Here is a 26268-nt window from a genome sequence, read left to right as displayed (position 1 = left end):
TGAGCCATCAGCCCAGAGTCCGACGTGGGGCTCGAACTCACGGACCGCGAGATCGTGACCTGGCTGAAGTCGGACGCTTAACCGACTGCGCCACCCAGGCGCCCCTCTCTTAGAAACCTTTATGAACTTGTCATCATTAATTTACCTAACTTTTGTCTGCAGTGCCTTCTTAGTAATGCGTTCCAGGTAATTATTATTCACCGTGTCTTAAATCTATGACTCCCAAACTTCAAAAGTCGTATCTCAGGATATGACCAAGTCCCCAATTTACAAATGGATTATATTCCAAAAGTTCATTTGTAATCTGATCATGTAGAACATGGAATGCACTTCCACCAGAAGACTTGAAACACGAATTCTGGCAAATTCTCACACCTGCCCACAAAATCTATAAGATAACTGAAATGTAGTATATTCACAATGAAAAAAAAGAGGCAAAAGGTATCTTAGCTCCCATCCTAGAGGTTCCTGAAAATAAGTCTTATGCAGTCTCAGCCAGTTCTGAAACTCATAAGACCAATACTATCAGGGGCACCTGGCTGGCTCAATCAGTGGAGCACGTGACTCTTGATCTGGGTCCTGAGTTCAGGCCCCATGCTCGGTGTGGAGATTACTTAAAAATGAAATCTTAAATGAATGAATGAATGAATGAATGAATGAATAAATAAATAAAATAGTATCAGATTAGTGTTAAGAAGAGGTAGATACATAAGGACAGCCAAACAGCAACATGTCATTAAAGGAAGAAGCAAATTGAAACTTAAATCTCCTTTTGGATAAGTTCATTTAACATATGCCAGAGCTCCTTTAGCTAGAGCCAATGGGGTTAATCATTAGAGAGGTACTCCCAAGGCTTCTCCATGACCAGACTGGACAGGATCAATTTTATCTAAGTACTTAGCCTAGAAGATGACAGAAGGGTAATATTAAAAAATATACCTTAAAACTTCTCTACCAACTTTTTCCAATTAGGCTAATAAGGGCTGGGTTAAGGAAAGGCACTTCTTCTCATTATATGGCTCCAACTTCCTCTGTTTAGGAAATAGAGGTATCAAGGCCTTCACTGCCTACTGCCCTGCAAGGGCCCTTACTAAATCACTGAATTTCTATATAAGATATGCTTCAAACGAAATAGATCTGAGAAGGAAATTTCTCACTCTTCCAACACACAGTACACCATCCATGAAAAAGCACCGCCTAACTCTACACTTTATTCTGCTCTAGAAGTCCACATTTTCCAATTTTATAATCTTCTCCATTTCTGCTCTTACCTTTACCTTCCTATAAACATCCATGCAAAGAACACCTGGCATAAAATAGAATAATGGTTTCCTCACTGGTATATCCAGTCTCTTTCTCCTCTTGACAGGAAGCACCATTAAGGTGTACAAGTAGAAGGCCCTGCAACTAAACACTGACAATATTGCCCCTGTCCAAACATTTAACTGGTGGCTGCTGGATGGAATAAAAAAGAAACTTGATCAATATTTCCTATTTTCTCCCTATAGTAACAGAATCTGATTTTGATAATTAGTGATTTTTGCTAAGCTATTACTATTTCTGGTCACTGGCATACATTCTACCATATTATAAGGTATTTTGTAGTCCTCAAACTTTTTTATTTGAGAGAGAGAGAGCAAGGACATGAGCAGGGGAGAGGGGTAGAAGGGGAGGGAAAGGAATATAGAGAGGGAGGGGAGGAGAGAGAGATGGGGGGGAGAGAGAAGGAGGGGTGGGAGGGAGAGGGAGAATCTTAACCAGGTTCCACGCTCAGCAGAGAGTCTGACACGGGGGTTGATCCCACAACCCTGGCACCATGACCTGAACCAAAACCAAGAGTCCACACTCAACTGACTGAGCCACCCAGGCGCCCCAGTTCTCAAACTCCTTATGGAGTATTTCTTTATTAGGCCCCTTTTCTCCCCTTCAGCATTGTTCTAATGTCAGTTTTCCCCCATTATTTCCTTTCTAATATTGAACACAATTTCATTTTTTTGTTTCTTTTCTCTTGCCAAAATAATAATTATGTTGTATACAACATTATGTTTGTCAGTTTCACGTATCCATGTTCCCTTCTAAGCATGATCACAATTAATCAATTTGGGACCCCCGGCAGTTAGGAAACCATTCTACTGAAGAGGTTGGCTCAGAAAAATCTCAAACTAAAGGAGGTAAGTGATCCAGATCAGAAGTTTTCAACTTGTGCTCTTTCAAGAGTTGCCTGAGGGCAAGAAGGATGCCAAGTAAGTGGGGGTCTGGTTTCTCCATTCAGGTTTCATTCAACCAGAGCAGCTGTTTTACACACTGGGATTATAGTGTGTCTCAAATTTATAGAGATCTTTAACTTTAAAACAAATAGCAAATTTGTGGTCTAAATGTTCTAACACTAATTAAGAGAATAAAACAATTATTCCACAATATATTTCACCTCTACAGGGAAGGATTCAGAAAGCCTTTCTTCCAAATAATCTAAACCCTAAATTAAATGAGGTTTTCCGCCCCCCCTCTGTCCAGCAACAGAATCAACAATCACTTTGTTTTTCTGAATCGCTTAAATCTAAGAGGTCAATGTTTCAGTGGATTCATAGTTCCACGGTCATCAGGTCATCATTGATTCCCTGGCTCTTACATTCAACAAACATTCGCCCAACACCTACCACATTCTACCACTCAAAGTGTGGTCCTCCAGACCAACAGTACTAGCATCACCTGGATGCTGGTGAGAAATGCAGAATCTCAGGCCTCTCGGGGATCTACATCAGAATCTGCATTTAACAGGCACTCTAGTTGATTCATTAGCAAACTAAAGTTTTGGGCTAGGCACTAAGGATACTGGGATAAGTAAAACAAACACAATCCCTCCTTCCACAAAGCTTCTCATCCAGCTGAATGTAACAAATAAGTAAATCGTTACACACAGGGTACTTTGAAGAACACTGAAAGAACAAACCCCTAGCCCAAACTGGCAGTGTGAGGAAAAAGTCCTGAAGGAAACGGTACCTTCCTGATTCTTGACTAGATGGAAACGTCAGAAGGAGAAAGGTCATTCAGGGAAAGGAAAAAACAAAACAACAACAACAAAAACACAAAGTGAAACTGAGATATGAAAGTGTGTCTTTTATGGGAAATCCCAAATCTTTTGGCGTGCATGGGAAGAGATGAGGGGAGGAGCAGAAGCTGGCTCTGAGGGGCCTGGTTTACCATCCTGAGGAGAATAAGCTTTATCCTGGAGGAAATGGAAACCACTAAGTGATCTCAACCAGAAGAGCAGGAGCCTCATTTACCATTTAGAAAAATCACCCAGCAGCCACTGGGACAAGATTAGAAACAAGGCGAGACCAGTAAAAAGGCCGACATTGCAGTAACCCAAGAAAGACACTACTGAGAGTCTGCTCTAAGTGGCAGCTGTAAAGGTGGCTAGAAAGAATGAATTCAGTAGATATGAACACTGAAGAATCTATAAAAAGTGGTGACTGATGGCTGGGAAGAAAGATGAAAGAAGCAGGTAGAAAGGAGATGGAATTGGGGCGCCTGGGTGGCGCAGTCGGTTAAGCGTCCGACTTCAGCCAGGTCACGATCTCGCAGTCCGTGAGTTCGAGCCCCGCGTCAGGCTCTGGGATGATGGCTCAGAGCCTGGAGCCTGTTTCCGATTCTGTGTCTCCCTCTCTCTCTGCCCCTCCCCCGTTCATGCTCTGTCTCTCTCTGTCCCAAAAATAAATAAACGTTGAAAAAAAAAATTTTTTTTTTAAATAAAAAAATAAAAAAAAAAAGAAAGGAGATGGAATTAAACACTTACTTCCAAAATTAGGCATGTTATCTTTTGGGGGAACAGTTTGGAAACAGTGACTTAAAAAAAGTAAAAAACTTCACACCCAAACATGTTACACTTTTACAGCAAGAAAGAAAAGGTTCTTTATATCTATATCTTGTCATCTACTTCTGGGAGTTTGTCCTACAGTTACTTACACCAAGATTTATATACCAAAGATGTTTACTACAGTATTATTTGTAACAGAAAAAATAAAAAAACAATTAAGGGTCTCATAATAGGAGACTAGCTAACTGTTGTATACACACGATTTAATACGCAATCCAAGGAAACAGAGGAAAAAATGTTTTCTAAGACTGCTGAATGATACAGGAAAATCTCATGAAATAAAATTACATGAAAATAGGTTACATAGAGTACACGTATATAAAAATAAATAAATGAACACAAAAACTGACAAAAATGTATAAACTGCTGCCACTGGCTATAACTGAACTGAAGGAATTTTTACTTTCTTTTTCCTACATCTTATCTGATTATAAAACAAAACTCTTGAGGCCTCTCGGTGGCTCAGTTTGTTGAGCGTCTGGCTCCTGGTTTCAGCGTAGGTTGTGATCTTGCAGTTTGTAAGTTCCAGCCCCGTGTTGGGCTCTGTGCTGACAGTGCTGAGCCTGCTTGGATTCTTTCTCCCTCTCTGCTCCTTCCTCACTCACACTCTCTCTCCCTATTTCCCTCAAAATAAATAAATAAACATTAAAAAAAATTTTTTTAATTAAAAAAAAAACTTGAAGTTTTCATTTAGTTTGAAGAAAACAAAATAATCCCTTATCTGAACATCTGGGTAGAGGGTGGTGCCAATTCCTACAACACAAAATTCAGCAGGAATTGCAGGTAGGATGAGGACTTTCACACCAAACATACTGAGTCTGTGACACATCCTACAGAGGTGTCCGAGAGCCAAGCATATGAGTCTGGAGATACAATACAGGAATCAATCAACAACATATGATGGTGGTTAAAGGCAAAAAGTTCTGGAAGAAATCACTCAAGGTAAAATATAGAGTAAGGAGAAGCTCTACAGCGAAACACTGGGGAGAAACAAAATTTAAGACGTGGGTACAGAAAGTTGGCAAAAGGTCTGAGCAGAAAAGAAAGTGGCTGTAAAAGCAGACTTTAAAAAGCCAAGAGTAATTTCAGTGATGTCCATGGAGGAAAAGTTACAGGTGGGAGGGAGTGGCCAATCATGTCCAATGCTGCAATGAGGACAAATAAGATGAAGAGTGCCTGTTTGATCCACGAGAACACTAATGACTTTGGCAATGGCAGTTACTGAAGAGAGAGATAAGGACAGAAGCCAGCATACAGCGAAGTCTCTGGAATGTGGGAAAGTAGAGAGAGTGCTAATAAACTGCTCTTTTAGGAGCTTGGGAAGGCCAGAAAGTTGTTGTTCAAAATGGAAACAAAATTCAGTTGATTTATATGCCAAAAAGTTGAGAGAGAAGGCTGAAGATGCACCAACATCTCTGCCCCAATAGCAACAGCTGCTTTGGACCCCCTGAGACCATCCCAGCTGTCAGCGCCAATTTCCTCCACTTCCTGCCCAAGATATTAGAGGTTAGCTGTTGGCTGTCTGTCATCGCCTTCACCGCCATTCCTCCTATCCCAGAGGAGTCATGGTCCTTACTACTGTGCAGGGCAGAGCCAACACCTTTAAATCCCATCCTCTCACATCTCAACAGGAACCCTGCTCCATCTGTTATCCTTTCTCTTTTTCCATCTCCAGCTTTTCCCTCCGGATTCTTTCCCCTTAGCATATAAATAAGCTGAAGTCTCTCCCACCATGGGGGAGAAAAAGAGAAATTAGAAATGGAAAAAAAAAAAACATCAAAAAAATGCTTGAGTGTCCCTTATTTCCCAAAATAAAAATTGCATGGGGCACCTGGGTGGCTCAGCGGTTGGGCATCCTACTTCAGCTCAGGTGATAATCTCACGGTTCGTGAGTTCGAGCCCCACATAGGGCTCTGTGCTGACAGCTTAGAGCCTGGAGCCCACTTTGGATTCTGTGTCTCCCTCTCTGTCTCTCTCTCAAAAATAAACAAATATTAAAAAAAAAAAAAAACCCAACCCTGCTTGAGTTTCCATTACATTTCCCACTATGGATGTAAAAATAGAGTTCTTCCCTCTAGTGGAACAAACCATCTATCTATTGATTCAAATACTTTGCCCACTGGCCTCATGAAACATACCATCTAAGTGGGCAACGAGGGGGTAAGAATATAGACAATAAACATATATACACACATATACCAACACACACACATCATAATAATAAGTGCTTGAAAGAAAAGCAAAGCAGGATAGGGAGTACTGGGAGGTGATATTTTAGATAAGATAGGTAGGGAAGCCTTCCCTGAGGAGATGACATTTGTGCAGGAACTTCAGTAAAGGCACAGCAAGTACCAAGGCCCCAGGACAGGCGCATACTTGATGTGTTCAAGAAACAGCAAGAAAGTCAGTGTGGCTAAAGCAGCACAGAGTGAGCAAGGGGACAGAGGTAAGAAATAATCAGGTCAGAAAGGATACCTGGCCCACATCATAAAAACAATGATTTCATCGTAAGCCTCACAGGAAGACACTGGAGGGTTGTGACAGAAGCGTAATGGGTCTGATTTCAGGTTCCAGACGCTCACTCATGTTGCTGACTGGAGAATTCCAATTACAATACAGCGATGAAGTGTAACGATAAAGGGCAATGGGGCAAATCAAGAAAAGGATACCTAACACTGACTAAGAGTTAGGACAGGCGTCTCAAAAGGAGTGATGCCTGAACAGAATACTGAAGAACAAGTAAGAGTTGCTAAGAAGAGTGGAGGCAGAGTGGTACCCAAAAAGAGGGCATATATGTAGAAGAGCCAGGGGAGTTTTTAAAAGGTTGGATATTTCAGGGCGCCTGGGTGGCTCAGGTGGTTGAGTGGCTGACTTCGGCTCAGGTCATGATCTCGCAGTCCGTGAGTTCGAGCCCCTCGTCAGGCTCTGTGCTGACAGCTCGGAGCCTGGAGCCTGCTTTGGATTCTGTGTCTCCCTCTCTCTCTCTGCTCCTCCCCTGCTTGTGCTCTTTCTGTGTCTCTCAAAAATAAGTAAATGTTTAAAAAAAAATTAAATAAAATTTTTTAAAGGTTGAATATTTCTATTCTCCAGCATCCAACAGTCAGAAAATATTTTATAAAAATATACCACTGATAACATCTACCTCCCCCCACCCCCACCCGCCAAGAAAATACCTGGGAATACACTTAATAAATTATCCACATGACCCTTATGGAGAAAATTATAACTCTGTAGAAAGACATCAAAGAACACCTATTTAACTGAAGAGATAAAACTAACTAATGGACAGGAATACCCAATATGTAACATGTATATTCTCCCCATTAACCTATAAATGACACATTTTCAATCAAAATCCAACAAGTACACCAAAAAGACATGTGCAAGAATTTCATACCAGCATGATTCACAATAGCCCCAAACTGAAACAACACAAATACCTACCAAAAGTAAAACAGACAAATAACAGTATATTCATAAAATGGACTAATTATATAGCAATGAAAACAGACTACACCCATACATAATTCAACACAAATGAATTTCAAAACAAGCCCACAACAGAATACATACAGCATGACTCCATTTACATAAAGTTTAGAAACCAACAAAACTAACTTATGATGTTAGAAGTCAAGATGGTAGTTTCCTTTGGGCAAAAAGAGGGAGTACTAGTTGGGAAGAAGCACATGGGGTGGTTAGGGGGTGCTGGAATATTTCTTCACAAAGCAGTAATTACACACAGGTATATTCATTCTGTGATAACTCATCCAGGACACTTACAATTTGTATGTTATTCTATATTATTGTTATGTTTCAATAAAATGAAAGAATGCTGGTGTCTGCAATTTACTTTGAAATGCATCAAAAAAAATAAGATGGGTTGATGAATAGAGGGATGGATAGACATATTATAAAGCAAGTATAACAAAATGTTAATGGGAGAATTTAAGAGGTAGACATAAAAGTATTCACTGTAAAACTCCACTTTATCATGTGTCTGAAATTTTTCATAATAAAATGTTCGAGAAAAAAAAATCCCAATGAGTTTCTTTTTTCTTTAAATAGGCTTCACGCCCAGCACAAAGCCCCATGTGGGGCCCAAATTCACGACTGAGATCAAGACCTGAGGTGAGCTAAGAGTTGGAACATTTAACAGACTGAGCCGTCCAGCTGCCTCCCATTGAGGTGTTGTTTTTTTTTGTTTTTTTGTTTTTTTTTTTGCATAACTTCATAAGCTGATTCTAAAACTATGAAAAATTAAAATGGGCAAGAACAGTCAAGACAACTCTGAAGACAAAAAAGGCAAGGAGAGACTGTCCTAACAGACAACAAGATTTTTTTTTTTCATTTTTTAATGTTTATTTATTATTTTTGAGAAAGAGAGACAGAGCATGAGCAGGGGAGGGCAGAGAGACAGGGAGACATGGAATCTGAAGCAGGCTCCAGGCTGCTGTCAGCACAGAACCTGATGTGGGACTTGAACTCACAAACCGCGAGATCATGACCTGAGCTGAAGTTGGACGCCTAACCGACTGAACCACCCAGGTGCCCTCTAACAAGACTAATTATTAAGCAACAATAACTAAGATGATGTACTATGACAAAGAGATGAATAGAGACCAGTGAAACAGAACAGAGGGCATAAAAATTAACTTCTGCACACTGAGAAATAGGCTGGCACTAAAGAGCAGTAGGGAAAAGCAGGACTACTTCATAAATGCTGATTCACAGATCAGATGAGATGAACTTATAGAATACCTTTAATAACTCACAGGAAAATAAATACTGAACAATAAACACAAGTTGCAGAAGAGTATATACAATAGAGTTCTCTCTCTCCAATTAATATACATGTTATATAAAAAATGAGAAAAACTGTTGTACATTGTTCAGGAATATATTCATATTCAGCTCAGGTCATGATCTACTATGAATCATGCTGTTAAAAAAATACAGAAATACTTGGCAATAAAATATCAAAATCAGGGCAGTAATTACCTTGGGGATGGATGGAGATCCATGGAGAAGAGTACATGAGCCAGATGGCATGTGAGTACATAAATATTTGCTATCTTACTATTTATACCTTTTCTGAAATCTTGAATTTTTATAATTACAACAAAGAAGAAATTATACAAATTATAATTTTATAATTATAATTTTATTTGACAGAGAGAGAGGAAGAGAACACACATGTGTGCACGCAATAGGGGAAGGGGCAGAGAGAGAGAGGGAGAGAGAATCCCAAGCAGGCTCCTCATGGTCAGTGTAGAGCCCGACATGGGGCTCAAACCCATGAACCGTGAGATCATGACCTGAGCCAAAATCAAGAGTCAGATGCTCAACTGACAGAGCCACTCAGACACCCCTATAATTTTTTTTAATTAACAAAAGTTTGAAGCAAGAGTGCAAGGTTTGTAAATCGTGTTAAAAATACTTAACAGTTGGAGCAAAGACTAGGAATAAGGGAATGATAAGAGAAGAAGCTAACAGGGGCGCCTGGGTGGCGCAGTTGGTTAAGCGTCCGACTTCAGCCAGGTCACGATCTCACGGTCCGTGAGTTCGAGCCCCGCGTCGGGCTCTGGGCTGATGGCTCAGAGCCTGGAGCCTGTTTCCGATTCTGTGTCTCCCTCTCTCTCTGCCCCTCGCCCGTTCATGCTCTGTCTCTCTCTGTCCCAAAGATAAATAAACGTTGAAAAAAAAAGAGAAGAAGCTAACAAAACAGAAAGAGACCAGATCCTGCAAGCCTTGTAAAACATACTTTTGTTTTTATCCTATAGGGCAGTCACTGAAAAGTATTAAGCTAGGGAGGTCTAAAAGATTACTCTGACAAGGTATAGGAATACGTTTCCTAATGACAGAGGCTTATTTATCATTTAATCCCTAATCTTAGCATAGTTTTATGACATAGTGATATTCAATAAATATTTGCTAAATTAATGAATTTATGGAAGAGGTTGGGAGGGAGAAGCAGAGAAGTAGAAAGACAAATTAGAAAGCAGTTTTAATAACCCAGGCAGGAAATGTTGGGTTTATAATGATTACCTAAACTTACCATTTCTCTATTTTACAGAAAATAGTAAGATTATAAGAAACTTTCAAGAGACATGAAGTAGAGTAATGATCTTTAACATAAACGTGAAGACCCTGGTTCAAATTAGGCAATGTAATAATTCCATATATACTCACCATTCTTCCGCTCACTAAGTGGAGGCAAATTGGGATTCCTGCCAGGGTGAAGGCCTAGGGTCAGCTCGGGCTGCAAGGAGAGCTCCTGCAGTTCATTGGCAACAGCTTCGCTCTGGGGGCTGGGGGCCGCAGACAGGGATACCAGCACCGGTTCATCATCATTTTCGCCAGCCCCTCCTCCGTCCAGCCCATTCACAGCAATGACGGAAGGGGGCAGGCACACTACACTGGAGAAATCCACTTTGGCTTTCGTGATGGCAACCTGGAAATGGAAGTGGAGACAAAAAGTTTGTATGTCACTGTGGAGAGACAGACTATTCTACTGAATACCATTCTAAATTATATTACTGGCAAGCTACCATTAATCTTAAATATTTTTTGTAAAGTAAGCCAGCATCATGTTTTTCTTTTTTACTTTCTATAGCTTATTTATTTTTTATAATTTGCATCCTGTTAGTTAGTTAGCACATGGTGCAGCAATGATTTCAGGAGTAGATTCCTTAAGCCCCTTCCCCGTTTAGCCCATCTCCCCTCCCACAACCCCTCTAGCAACCCTCTGTTTATTCTCTATATTTAAGACTCTCTTATGTTTTGTCCCCCTCCCTATTTTTACATTATTTTTGCTTCCCTTCCCTTATGTGCATCTGTTTTGTACCTTAAAGTCCTCATATGAGTGAAGTCATATGATATTTGTCTTTCTCTAATTTCGCTTAGCATAATATGCTCTAATTCCATCCACATAGTTGCAAATGGCAAGATTTCATTCTTTTTGATTGCCCAGTAATACTCCATTGTATATATACACCACGTCCTCTTTATCTATTCATTCATCGATGGACATTTGGGCTCTTTCCATACTTTGGCTATTGTTGATAGTGCTGCTATAAACATTGGGGTGCATGTGTCCCTTTGAAACAGCCCACTTTAAACCTAAAGACACCTTCAGATTGAAAGTAAGGGGATGGAGAAGCATCTATCATGCTAATGGTCACCAAAAGAAAGCCAGAGTAGCCGTACTTGTATCAAACAATCTAGACTTTAAAATAAAGACTGCAACAAGAGATGAAAAAGGGCATTATATCATAATCAAGGGGTCTATCCACCAAGAAGATCTAACAATTGTAAACATTTATGCTCCAAATGTGGAAGGAAGCACCCAGATATATAAATCAATTAATCACAAACAGAAAGAAACTCATTGATAATAATACCACAATAGTAGGGGACTTCAACACCCCACTTACAACAATGGACAGATCATCTAATCAGAAAATCAACAAGGAAACAATGGCTTTGAATGACACACTGGACCAGATGGACTTAACAGATATACTCAGAACATTTCATCCTAAAGCAGCAGAATACACATTCCTCTCCAGTGAACATGGCACATTCTCCAGAATAGATCACATACTGGGACACAAATCAGACCTCAGTAAGTACAAAAAGATCAAGATCGTACCATGCATATTTTCAGACCACAACACTATGAAATTCAAAATCAACCATAAGAAAAAATGTGGAAAGGTAACAAATACTTGGAGACTAAAGAACATCCTACTAAAGAATGAATGGACTAACCAAGAAGTTAAAGAGGAAATTAAAAAGTACATGGAAGCCAATGAAAATGATAATGCCACAGCCCAAAACCTCTGGGATGCAGCAAAGGTGAAGGGAAGTATATAGCAATCCAGGCCTTCCTAAAGAAGGAAGAAAGGTCACAGATACACAACCTAACCTTACACCTTAAAAAGCTGGAAAAAGAATGGCAAATAAAAGCCAAACCAGCAGAAGACAGGAAATAATAAAGGTTAGAGCAGAAATCAATGCTATCAAAACCAAAAAAAAAACAACAAAACAGTAGAACAGATCCATGAAACCAGAAGTTGGTTCTTTGAAAGAATTAACAAAATTGATAAAGCCCTAGCCAGCATCATTTTTAATTTTAATATTTAGTATGCTCACACAATACACGTAATTTCAAGTCTGATACTGTCCTCAACCTCATCACTCAGGAGGACAACATAAAATTAAAATAAAAGCAGCACACATGATGTGTAATGGGATAAAAGGAAATAGTGGCGAAGGAGAAATAGTTATGGAAGAAATGTTACCCTCCAACTCCCAAGGAGAAGTACCTTGAGAACTAACACTTTCATGAATATCCAAAAGGTATTAAAAGTACTATACTGTACCAACATAATCTGGGGTAGAACATTTTTTTTAAGAAAATAATTCCCAGGGCACCTGGCTAGCTCAGCTGGTAGAGCCTGCAACTATTGACTTTGGGGTCATGAGTTCAAGCCCCACGTTGAGCATAGAGTTTACTGTAAAAAAAAAATTCCTAAGCCATTAGATTCCATAAAAAAACATAAACATAGAGATGTATGTTTGATGGATATTTACCCGAATATTTGAACGTACATATTTATTTAATCATAATACCCAGAAATGGGATATTAAAAATAAAACACCTGGCAAAATAAGAACAAGATCTTTAAAAATGACAAAGAAAACATTATAACAAGAAAATATTTTTCATAGCATGGATTAATGGTTAGGTGAATTAGGAATATACTCATTCACTGAATCCTACTATGTAGTTATTGAGAATAATTTTTATAAAGAGTTTAATGTGTGGAAAATGCTTATCTAAGCATCTTTAAGAAAGATACAAAAATGTATTTTCATTTATAAAAATACTATACCAAAAACACAAAATGGGTTTTATTTGATCAGACTCTGAACATTTTTTCTTTTTACTTTCTTTGGTTTCCAAATTTTCTCTAAAACATATATATGTTGCTTGTATAATGAAAAAGCTACAGTTCTTAATCTAGAAGAAGGACCTAGGAATTCCCTGCAAACTTTAGTGAGCACTTTAATTTGGAGATAAGGAAATCAACAACAAAATACTGAAAAACTATGAAATGAAGAAAGGCATTGAAAACTAAAAAATAAAAAGACCATCACATTCTATCTTCATGTAAGGCTATAGTGTGACTAAACATGGTGATAGTTCTGATTGATACACTTCATAAAATGTAAAATGGATTGGAAAAGATCCAGATAAAAGCAATTTAGATGGGGGGTTGAAATTAAGAAGAATGAAGATACTAAGAAAGACCCTCTACTCCAAAAAGGCTGGAAGAAGTCTTAACTGAGGCAAGTTCAAAAGAAAAAAGTTAGGAACTCAATACTAGGAGCTTAATATTCTAAGAGGTAGTATGGGCAAACAATGGAGAAGGATTTGGGGGGAGGGCTGAATAATTTTAGGAATTACAAAACAACAAATGTCTAAGAAAATCCAGAATCTAACCTTCAAAAGAATTTTTTCCCATCTTGCCTATGACTTAACCATTTAAGCTGTGTTTTGTCTCTGTGTACTAGGGAAAAAATTGTTACACATGATTAACCCATCTGGCTCAGTACTCCATGAACTCTGAAAGAGCATGTTTGCTTTCCTTAACAGCAGCCTTTTCATACTAAAAAGATTCAATTTTATGAATCAAGGATCCTTTGAGATCTAAACTCCTTAGGACAGCAGTCCTTGATACCCTCCCCCACCCTGATACATATGTACACACGCACATACACACTCATGTGCACATGGATGATGACACACTGAAATGTGTGTTTTTAAAATAACAAAAACTCGTAAATGAGTCCTAAAGGAAAGTAGGAGGAGGGCAGTATTATAACTTCAGCCTAAGACCTAGGAAAAGTAGCTTCACATACAGCAACATGCTTTATATAAGCAATTGTTAATATACAATAAAATATTATTCAGCCATAAGAAAAGAAGGAAATCCTGCCATTTGTGACAGCATGAATGAACCTCAAGGGCATTACACTAAGTGAAATAAGTCAGAGAGAGGAAGACAAATACTGTATGATCTCGCTGAGATTTATGGTTACAAGACAGGGGGTGGGAGGTGGGGAAACTGGATGAAGGTAGTCAAAAGGTACAAACTTCCAGTTAAAGATAAATAAGTACTGGGGATGTAATATACAACATGAGGACTACAGTTAACACTGCTGTGTGGCATATTTGAAAGTCGTTAAGAGAGTAAATCCTAAAAGTTCTCATCACAGTGAAAAAACCACATTTTTCTTTGTTATATCTGTAAGAGATGATGGATGTTTAAACTAAATGGTGGTCATCATTTCACAGTATATGTGAGTCAAGTCATGCTGTACACCTTAAACTTCTATAGTGCTGCACGTCAATTATATCTCAATAAAACAGGGGAAAGAAAGTTGTGAAATCATTCCTGATTAAGAGTTCACACCTTATACTAGAAAACTATGAAATTTGGCTGAGATGGTAATAACTGTATTCAGTAGACAGACCCTGTGAAATAGTATTTGCATCTTAATTGGAACTCAATAAATACTTGCTGGGGGAACCTGGCTGGCTCAGTCAGCAGAGCGTGAGACTCTTGACCTTGGGGTCATGAGTCCAAGCCCCACACTGGGGGTAGAGTTTACTTAAAAATAAATAAATAAATAAAGTAATTAAAAAAATACATACATACTTGTCTGAACAAAGACAGAAGGAAATGAAAGATACCTAAAGATAATCTGGGGACCAAGACAGGCAGATCTTGAGAAAAATCTGAATGGTACAAGGAAGAATGCGCAAAAGATACAGAACATTAAAAATAATGTGTACGAGTCAAGGGCAGGAACGAGCAAAGCTTATTGTACTTTAGTACTCCTGTTAAACTATTAGGCTAGAGGGGCGCCTGGGTGGCGCAGTCAGTTAAGCATCCGACTTCAGCCAGGTCACGATCTCGCGGTCCGTGAGTTCGAGCCCCGCGTCGGGCTCTGGGCTGATGGCTCAGAGCCTGTAGCCTGTTTCCGATTCTGTGTCTCCCTCTCTCTCTGCCCCTCCCCCGTTCATGCTCTGTCTCTCTCTGTCCCAAAAATAAATAAAAACGTTGAAAAAAAAAAAATTAAAAAAAAAAAACACAAAACTATTAGGCTAGAATCATATAAAAAGTTCTTCACCAAACAGCAAAGCCCCACAATTTCAGACTTAACTCATTATCTGTGATACTATAACTTGAGACTAAGCAAAATTTTCTGCTACTTAGGTGCTTTGGGGGGGGGGGGCGGGGAGTGGTAACAGAATATAAAGGGTGCCAGCAATTTTAGTTTACCAGATTAAGAGAAAAATTAAAGTACTGCCTCATAACGTATTAATTCTTTACATGATTACATAAGAAACTAACACACTGAATATTATTATGTAAATGAAAATTTTTCATTTCAAATGAGTTTATCTGTTCATTAAAAATAGTCTGGCAATAGTACTTGCTTGGGATAGTCTCAGTCCTTTGCAAGATAAAAAAGTTCCAAAGATCTGTTGTACAACAATGTGAATTTACTTAACACTACTGAACAGTACACTTAAAAGTGGTTACGATGGTACATTTAATGTTATGTGTATTTTACCATAAAAATTTCAAAATGGTCTGGAAAGATCTCTGCACAAAAAAGTAACTTACTAAGCTAACTCATATATTTCAATGAGCCTGAAAAAACAAACTACTCTTTAAAATATTCTTTTTTTTTTTAAGTTCATTTATTTTGAGAGAGAGGGAGAGACAGAATCCCAAACAAGCCCCATGCTGCCAGCGCAGCGCCCAACACGGGGCTTGATCTCACAAATTGTGAGATCATGATCTGAGCCAAAATCAAGAGTCAGACTCTTAACTGACTGAGCCACCCAGGCACCCCTAAAATATTCTTTAATTTACATCTCATCTTAACTCAGAACAACCTTCCCCCTATTACTTTGAATTAGATGATGATGACGATGATGATATTTGACAAAGATACATCACAGAATACCAAACCTTTCCTTTTTTTTAAATTTCTTTATTTATTGAGGGAGAGAGAGCGAGCGAGCGAATGCACAAGTGGAGGAGGGGCAGTGAGAAGGAAAGACAAAATCCCAAGGAGGCTCCACACCATCAGCACAGAGCCGGATGCGGGTCTCAAACTCATGAACAGTGAGATCATGACCTGAGCTGAGATCAAGAGTCAGATGCTTAACCAACTGCACCACCCAGGCACCCTCAGAATACCAAGTTTTTTCTAAAGCAGCTTGAATTTAAACTGTAGGAGTCTGTAATTCTGGTGTGCATTTAATGAATACAACCAGTACTTCCAGAAAATGATATTTAAAAAATTAAACCATGGGGCGCCTGGGTGGCTCAGTCAGTTGAGTGACCGAGTTCGGCTCAGGTCACGATCTCACGGTTTGTGAGTTCGAGCCCCACATCAGGCTCTGTGCTGACAGCTCAGAGCCTGGAGCCTGCTTCGGATTCTGTGTCTCCCTCTCTCTCTGTCCCTCCCCCACTCATGCTCTGTCTCTCCTTTTGTCTCAGAAATAAATAAACATTAAAAAAAAAATTAAACTATGGAGGGGCACCTGGGTGTCTCAGTTGTCTAAGCAGCCAACTCTTGATTTTGGCTCAGGTCATGATCTCACGGTCATGGGACTGAGCCCCACCCACATCAGGCTCTGAGCTGGGCATGGAGTCTGCTTGAGATTCTCTCCCTCTACCTGTCTCCCTCTGCCCAGCCCCTCCTTCTCACACCCTCTCTCTCAAAATTCATAAATGAATAAACAAACTGTGGAAAATGGTCCCCGAGAGAAAGTCACCCAAAGTCTAATGCTAGGCCTAAAGGGAAAAATTAAGTTTAAAAAGTGATATTATGGGTGCCTGGGTGGCTCAGTCAGTTGAGCGTCTGACTTTGGCTCAGGTCATGATCTCACAGTCTGTGGGTTCGAGCCCCACATCTGGCTCTGTGCTGACAGCTTGGAGCTGCTTCAGATTCTGTGTCTCCCTCTCTCTCTGCCCCTCCCCTGCTCATGCTGTCTCTGTCTCGAAAATAAATAAAAAACATTAAAAAATAATAATAAAAAAATAAAAAATAAAAAGTGATATTATTAGAACACATACATCTTAATAGATGAAAGAAAGGAGTATCAAATTCTATAGTGACGTGGACCATGATTGTGCCTGTCAAAGTCTGGAGCGTAAGAAAAAGCTATTTGAAAAACTGTTTTACTGAGTGTTCCATTCAGAATTAATTTACTAGCTTAGTAACTAAGTTCCATATTTATGGGATCATTAAGGGTTTAAAGAGATCACTTAAAATTTATTTATATATATATATACATATATATATAAATAACACCACATATTTTTATTGGGTAAACTACACACTACAGTGGTATCTGTTAATGTAGAGATTTCAAGTTTTAGGGGGGCACTTGGCTGGCTGAGTTGGTAGAGCATGTGACTCTTGATTTCAAGGTCACGAGTTCCAGCCCCACGTTGGGTATAGATATTACTTAAAAAATAAAATACTTAAGGGTCACCTGAGTGGCTCAGTTGAGTGTCCGACTTCAGCTCAGGTCTCATGGTTCATGGGTTTGAGCCCCGTGTCAGGACTTTGTGCTGACAGCTTAGAGACTGGATGCTTTGGATTCTGTGTCTCCCTCTCTCTCTGCCCCTCCCCCCCATCTCAAAAATAAAAGTAAACATTAAAAAGAAATAATAAAATACTTAAAAAGTTTCAGGATATATTCTTTAAAAATGCTAATATTAAACTAGGGGTGCCTGGCTGGCTCAGTTGGTACAGCATCCGCCTCTTGATCTCAGGGTCATGAGTTCAAGCCTCAAACTGGGTGTTGAGCCTACTTAAAACAAAAAAAAAATAAAACTTTTAAATGCTAATACTAAACTATATTACACAAAACTCTTCCATAAAATCATGGGCCAAGGGGTGGGCGATAGATGAAATAAGAGTGGCACAATGTTGGTAACTGTTGAGGCTGAATATGGGGTACCTGGAGACTCATTATACTATTATTCTCTTTACATTTGTGTATGTTTGATAACATTCCTATGTTTTTTTAAAAAATAAGGTTATTCCATAGAACAAAGTGCAGACTTGGTTAAGACATAAAGCAAGGTTTCCTCAATCTTGACCTTAGAAAATAAGCCAAACAAAAGTCAAAATTAAGCACTGACAAAAGAAAAGAATATTTAGCATAACATATATATATATATATATATATATATATATAGGGAAGATCTATTTTTCTAACAAACCTACTACTTTCTATTCATTTTTAAACAGCCCACAGAAGAAAGTCTTGGTAAATGCTGACAATTTAGAGACAAGATCCAAAAAATGTGGAGGTATAGTCATGGAATAAAATGTCTCCTCCACCAATTCCTGAACACTCCTAAAATTTTACTTACTGTAAAACTTGCATGAAAAAAACCCCTAAAAGGGCAATATTTATCTCAGATTATATGTATCCTTTTATCCAGAAAAATACAAAAGTTGTATCTCAAACAAAACACTCTCTGAAATGTGTCAGAGGAAAAGTAATTAAAATAACCAAAAGGAAAAAAATCTGCATCATGTTTTAGTGTTGTAAATTTATAATTCTACTCAGCCTAAGATCAAACTTTCTTTTTCATCACAGGATCACCAACTCCAATTTCTTGGCTGCTGATCTGCATCTGATCAGTAGCAGCCAGAACAAAAGCAACATGGGGGCAGGGTCATCTCCCACAACCCATCTGTTTCACTCTCTTGCTGGTTTGATTTCGCCTCATCTTTTCTCCACCCCACCCCCATGTTGGGCTGCATGCCTTCTGCTGGTGCCGAGTGGCATATGTAACTAGAAGCAACAGGACAAAATGTGTTAGAGAAATCGAAGAGCTCAGGCAAACAGCTGCTAATTCTAAAAAAGTGTATACTAACAGGATTTTTTATTATGACCCATGACAAAGTCCATTTCATGCAACCAAATGATATGTTCTCCTGAAAAAAAAAACTTTTTCTATATAAAAATTGTTTTTAGTCAATTAACAAATGTTCTTTTAGATGGGCAGATTCTTATTTCCTTTGATTTATCTTCAATAGAGTAGATAAACCAAAATCTTACTCTTACTATCTAAATAGATGGATATTTTATCTATTTTTTTATTTAAGGAATATATATATATATATATATATATATTTAATTTATACACAAAGGAATTTGAGAACAAGTATTTTCTGAGAGCTTATTATATATGTACTAGGTACTGCCCTGGGTCTTAGAGTAGGTAAGGAAAACATCAAAAACATCAAGTCTTGCCCCCTTATCTCTCTCACTATCGCCCCCATCATCTTCGGATATCTTAAAAACTACTCAGACATCTAAGGACAGCATAGAAAAGCCCTTTCCACTCCCTCTTCATTATAGAAATCATCTAAAACCATGGACTACAAGAAACAAAAATAGAACATCCACCTAAAAACAGTAGAAGGCACATGGAAGAGTAGTGTGGCAAATTAAAGATGGCTGTAAATTCTCTAACACTTGGCCCACTGACAGGTAAGGTCTATTTCCCCTCCACTAAATCTGAGCCTGACTGCCTTCACCAATAGAGCACAGCAAAAGTGATGCTATGCCAGTTCCAGGCATAGGCTTTAAAGAACACTGGTAGCTTTTACCTTGGTCCCTTGGAGTCCTGTGTCCCCATACAGAAGTCTAACTACTCTACTGGAGAGACCATAAGAAGAGATCTAGGAGCACCTAGCTGGCTCAGTCAGTAGAGCATGTGACTCTTGATCTCAGGGCTATGAGTTCAACCCCCTTAATGGGTATAGAGGTTACTTAAAAATAAAATCCTTTCGGGGCGCCTGGGTGGCTCAGTCAGTTAAGTGGCCGACTTCGGCTCAGGTCATGATCTCACGGTCCGTGAGTTCGAGCCCCGCATCGGGCTCTGTGCTGACAGCTCAGAGCCTGGAGCCCGTTTCCGATTCTGTGTCTCCCTCTCTCTCTGACCCTCCCCTGCTCATGCTCTGTCTCTCTCTGTCTCAAAAATAAATAAACGTTAAAAAAAAAAAATTAAATTAAATCCTTTAAAAAATGAAGAAGAAACCTAAAGAGGTCCGAAAGGAATAGGGATCCAGCTGAGACCAGCCTTCCAAACATCACCACCAAGGTGTCAGGCATTTACACTCTTGGTCCAACCAGACAACCCCAGCCAGTCACTTGCTAAACGCCACTATGTGGACCCAAGTTAACACCATGTGGAATAGAAGAGTCCCCAAGCTAAGCCCTGCCCAAATTCCTCACCCACAGACTGTGAGATATAATAAATGGCCTCAACATTGGAAACTGAGATAGCATAGTGTGCCTTCAAATTCTAAAAAGAACAATTTATTTTCAAATGAGAATTGCTTATACAGCCTATCAACCAAGTGTGTGGAGACATTCCAAAGAACAAAAGTTTCCCAAGTAATTTTTTTCAGGAAGCTCCATGAAGCTATGGCCTTTACTCATTTCAGGTTTTCAATTCCACCTGATCATTCTACAGGGAAACAGTTATCCAAGTTTTCCCTCTTCCCCCAACAAAATGGATAACGGTGTAACAACAGAACACTTGTTCAGAGTACTTGTTTCATTTCTTACTTCTCTTAAGCACCCTCTGCTCCAACCATATGTGTCTGTCATGCTTCTCTCTACATGTGACTACATAAAATTGCCTCTTCCTCCGCAACCTACCCCCATCTCCCTATTATCCAACCCCTTTCTATGGTTCAGCTCCTGTAAGATACCAGGCTTGCTTCTACTACTGCTCACTTTTACTACTATTATAATGGATTGATCCTCCACTAGACTGTAAGTTTACCGAGGAAAGGAATTTGGTTCCATTGTGTATTTTTTTTTAATTTATTGTTTCATTTTTTAAATTTACATCCAAGTTAGTTAGCAAATAGTTCAACAATGATTTCAGAGGTAGATTCCTCAATGCCCCTTACCCATTTGGCCCATCCCCCACACACACACCCCTCCAGCAACCCTTTGTTTGTTCTCTATATTTAAGAGTCTCTTATGTTTTGTCCCCTTCCCTCTTTTTAAATTATTTTTGCTTCCCTTCTCTTATGTTCATCTGTTTGGTATCTTAAATTCCTCAAATGAGTGAAGTCATATGATATTTGTCTTTTTCTGACTAATTTCGCTTAGCATAATACCCTCTAGTTCCAACCACGTAGTTGCAAATGGTGTTCCATTGTCTTTTTAACTCAAGTACCTAGATGTAATACTTGACAAAGTATACGAACTCAATAAATATTTGTTAATTTACTGACAATATTATCCTCACAGCAATCACATCATACAAAGTCAGCAATGATACAGAAAAAAAGAGACAAGAAAGTTCTGTCATAGGTATTTATGTTTAAATAGAAATACACAGAAGATCAGAAAAGGCTTCCTGAGAGAGATAATATTAATATTTGAGCATAGCCATAAAAAAGCTAATAGGATTGACAAGGTTCACTTATTTTTCACTTATTCTTTCAACAAATATCTACTGAGTACCTACTACAGGCCAGGTACTGTCCTGGGTCCTAGAGATACTACAGTGAATAAAACAAAATTCCTGCCCTCAGGGGTCTCACGTTATCCCAGGAGACAGAGCAGCATGAACAATAACATGGATGTGAGACAGTGAAGATTTATGTTCCAAAAGGGCAATCCAGTTTGGTAGATCACACGGTTCAAGTAAAAATTATATGAGGTGAGCCTGGGCCAGCCAGCCCAGTTTCACTCTAGGAAATAAAGAATGACATGAACAAATCATACTTTAGATAATTAATCTGCCAGTGGGGTAAACACCGGATTGAAAAAAAAAAAAAAAGGAACATGAGGCTGGGAAAAAAGTTATGAAGCTACTTCATTACGCAAAGTACAAAGGGTTGAGATCCTGAAATTTGGATAGTAAATGTATAAAGAAGAGGACACTACACAACACAGAACCATACCTGGCACAGAGCAAGAACTCAGATCTTTGTTGAATTAATGTGGGATGAATGAGACAGAATTTATATGTGACAGAATGTCTGCATCTGATTGCAGGGGGTGAAGGGAAGGAAGGTGCCAAATAGGAGTTCACAGTTTTAAGCCAGAGTGACTGCTAAAATAGAGGTTCTGCTAATAGAAATAGGGAGGAAAGGAGAAGGAATTTTATCTGAGGCGATGATGAATTTGATTTTGGGTGTTGGGCTCAGGAGCCAAATATAAATAAAGGTATCCCCGGCTTTCAAAAGTTCACATTATGACACTTGCTTTTATGAAAAATCTACATTAGTACCTGTTTTCGCTGACCAAAAGAAATCTCAAGAGGATTTTCGCTTTTAGGAAAAAAGGTGAAAACCAAAAATAGCGCTCAGCGTTTGTTTTGCAGCCAGCCGTGTAGAGGCAGCACACACCCGAGCGGCGAGAGGGGCACTGCCAAGCTCCTTCCTGGGACTACACTCGGCATGTCAGCATCCAGCTGTCAAAGCTTCGAACTGTGTGCGCTTCTGTACTTCATTTCGATTTATTTTGTGCATCCATTAGCAAAATGTGTCCTAAGGTATCAGAAGAGCCTAAGCAAGGTTATTTCGGGAGGGGATGCTAAAAATACTCCCTATGTAAATTAACGGTAACTGCTTCTTTGGCCATTTCACCTTCTACTTCCAGAGAGTGAGAGAAACCTATAACAGAAACATCTTAGTTTCCATTAGGTACACGTGAAGAAGGAAAATATGGACGTGAAAGTAGACCGAGAGAAACAGAAAAGAATGCAAAAATAGGAAGAGAACAAAAGGAAAAAAGTCAGGAGAGTAAGAGAAAGAGGCAGAGGTATAGATACAAGGGAACGATAAACTGGTATCACACCTACTCCATTGGTAACTCAGGAATTCCTGGTCTCAGATTGCCTACTTTGGGTCTTAGACCATTCCTATGACTACTAAAATTATCATATACAGCTGAGTATCTAATTATGTATCAGTACTTTCTACTCCTACTATTTTAGAAGAAGCTCAATAAAGCTGTAACTTTATAATGCTGAGGGACAACCAGCTGTCCCCAAACTTAAAGATACAAGTAAGCTCAAGGGCTTATATAAAAGGACATGACCTTACCAGCTGGAAGCAACACAAATAAATAAAAACAGAAGACAAACAGAATATGTGTTTTATCCGCAGGTTCAACTCTTTTTCTACTAATGACCTCTATACCATTCTTGACACGCCTGTGCTAGATATCTGTGGCTCGAACATAATCTACTGGTGTTGGGTACACATGGGAGTATCTTCCCTGAATTGAGTGGCACGAATTGCCTTTCAGTCTTAGGGTCACCTAAGAAAACCTTGTGGGGTGGGCCCAACTTCCATTAACTCACTCAAGACATATGTATTGATCAGGCACTGTTCTAGGTACTGGGAGCGCAACAGACAGAAAACATCCCTGCTTTCATGGAACTAACATTATAGTGGGAGAGACCAAAAAAAAAAAAAAAAAAAAAAGTAAATAAATATAAAATAGAACAATTTCAGGGGTACCTGGGTGGCTTAGTCAGTTGGGCGTCTGACCTCAGCTCAGGTCATCATCTTGTGATCTGTGACTTCGAGCCCCACATTGGTCTCTGTGCTGACAGCTCAGAGCCTGGAGCCTGCTTCAGATTCTGTGTCTCCCTCTTCCTCTGCTCTTCCCCTGCTCACACTCTCTCTCTCAAAAATAAACATTAAAACATTTTTTTAAATAAATAAAAAATAAAAAAATAAGATGGAATAATTTCAGATAACTAAGTATTATGTGTAGGGGGCAGGGTGGCTAATTATGATGAAATGGTCAAGAAAGGTCTCACTGAAGAAGTGATATCTGAGCTGAGACTTATTGAACAATAGCCAACACTTAGTAAGCACTTACTATAAGTGAGACACTTCATATGTATTTTTTCAATCTTCACAACACTAAGAGATATTTACTTTTATCATCCAATTTTTTACAGTTGAAGAAATGAAGGCACTAAGAAGTCACATAACTTCAAAGTAGGCAATTGGGTTTCACAACCCATGCCCCTAATAACTACACAATCTGATTCTACCCTGAATTTGATAAAAAGTAGCCAGCCATGCAGAGAAAATAGCATGTGCCAAGTTCAAAGCCCAGGAGGTGGGAATGAGCTTGGCATCATCAAGGAAACACGAGCATGGCCAGAGAGCAGAGTGGGAGAGAACTAGATTCTTCAAAAAAAACTAGATGACACTGATCTATGTTTTTAAAAGATCACTTTGGCTCTTGGGTAGAAAACCTTAGCCTTCTGCCTAACTCTGAGTTGGGTATAATTTACCCTTCTGCCGCGTCCCCTGGTAATAACTGCAATAATTCTGTTTTGGGGGCAAGTTATGATATGTGATCTATATCTTAATATATCATAATACTGAATTTGTTGATATGACCTTGAGCAAATCACTCTGAATAAAAATTTGTTATCTCATCCTGTTATCTTAAAGGGTCTTATGAGAAGTTATTCTAAGAAATACAAAGAGTTTAGGGGTACCTGGGTGGCTCAGTCGATTAAGTGTACAACTTTGGCTCAGATCATGATCTCATGGTTCGCGAGTTTGAGCCCCACATCAGGCTCTGTGCTGACAGCTCCGAGCCTGGAGCCTGCTTCAGATTCTGTGTCTCCCTCTTTCTCTGCCCCTCCCCTTCTCTCCCTCTCTCTCTCTCTCTCTCTCTCTCAAAAATAAACACTTAAAAATTTTCAAAAAAAAAAACAAAACAGAAGTACAAAGAGTTTAACTACCAGGTGGTACTTTATTGGAAACATTTAAAGGAATTTGACAATCTGCTTTAACTCCTAACCCAAATTCCCCCTTCACCACAAAAGGTTGCTTAAAATTGAAAGCACTATTTTGACAAGATGACTTGTTAACATTCCTTGCACTCTACTCATGCCCATAAACACTATAGCTTTCCTTACAATCCCTAATCCCTCCGTTACGGTGTTCAAATGCACTCCAATTTTTAAATGTGGAATTATATGCATCTTAAGAGAAGGAATGATAAATGTTTAGAAGTCCACGTGTTATGTATAAAAGACCTGAGTAAATTTAAATATTATCTGAATATATTTTGCGCATTCACCCCCAACATCATGTAACCCATCATGAGACAAGCTAGGAATTTTTTTTCCCCAGGTTAGGAATTCTGTCACTTCCACTTTTGCACCAAAAACACACTCCAGTAAGCCAGGATAACCTGACACATTTCCAGGCCACAAGACAGAAAATCTGCCATAGTTACCCTGTTCAGGTAGGAATAATCTGGAAAAAGCTACAATTGACTATTGAACAAATGCGGGGGGCTTGAGGTACATCCCCTGCACAGTTGAAAATCCATATAAAACTGTGGACTTCCCAAAAACTTAGCTACTAACAGCCTGCTAACGAGAAGTCTTCCTGATAAAACAGTTGATTAACACATATTTTGTGTACTATAGGTATTACATACTACACTCTCACAATAAGGTAAACTACAGAAAGTATTATGAAAATCATAAGGAAAATACATTTACAATACTATACTGTATTTATCAAAATAAACCCACATGTGAGTGGACTCGCACAGTACAACCCATACTGTTTCAAGGGTCAACTCTAGTTATTTTTGAACATACTAACTTTGGAATGAAAAACGTGTTGAGACAAACCTCACCTAGGATGAAGACAGGCAGCAGTTGGGGGGAAGGAAAGACATTTACAGTACTGTGCTTTGTTTCCACACTACAATACAGCGTTTGAAGAGAAGCCCTATTTTCCAGTGCCAGAGCCTCATATCCTTAGGTTTCTGATGTACTCTCTCCCTATATATTAATATGCTCTCTCTTTGTAAAAAGAGCCATGAATATTTTCCTGAACTCTTTAGCAAATATTTTTTAACAATGGAACTGAAATATCTTGTCACAGAAAAGAAAAAATCCAGACACTGCTGCAGTTTTTAGGAACATCCAAACACAGCAACCCTCACTCATGGAAAATGTAGCCTCAAGACTAGCATGTCTATGATCAGGCAGAAAAGGCCAGGCTACAGCTCCTGGGCACCTACTGGTGTTACGATGAGGGAGTCGCAGAATAATGCACGTACCTATGATAGTACTGCAGCATTAGAGCTCAAACACCAGGGTATATCACCAGAGTTATATGAAATAACTCATCAGTTATTCTTCTGAATAATTATAAAAGCAAACTTAGTAAATGAATCTACTCTGGCAAGATCAGTTACCATACAAAAGCACTGCCTCATTACATTATGTTCATGGTATATGGTGCAC

The 26268-nt window shown here is 39.0% G+C and overlaps 1 protein-coding gene across 2 annotated transcripts in view; it reads right to left on the bottom strand.

Moving 5' to 3' along the window:
• MRTFA (myocardin related transcription factor A) overlaps positions 1-26268 on the bottom strand; it is a 215596-nt gene that overhangs the window by 114049 nt on the left and 75279 nt on the right. For both annotated transcript variants that reach the window (XM_040490743.1, XM_040490744.1), the window contains exon 2: positions 10070-10331. In XM_040490743.1, the coding sequence (XP_040346677.1) occupies positions 10070-10331 (262 nt within the window). The remainder of the gene's footprint in view (positions 1-10069; positions 10332-26268) is intronic.

This window comes from Herpailurus yagouaroundi, unplaced genomic scaffold (genome assembly GCF_014898765.1).
Source record: "Herpailurus yagouaroundi ecotype Mexico unplaced genomic scaffold, PumYag 182, whole genome shotgun sequence".
Taxonomy (NCBI): domain Eukaryota; kingdom Metazoa; phylum Chordata; class Mammalia; order Carnivora; family Felidae; genus Herpailurus; species Herpailurus yagouaroundi.
This window is presented reverse-complemented; position numbering and strand designations above follow the sequence as displayed.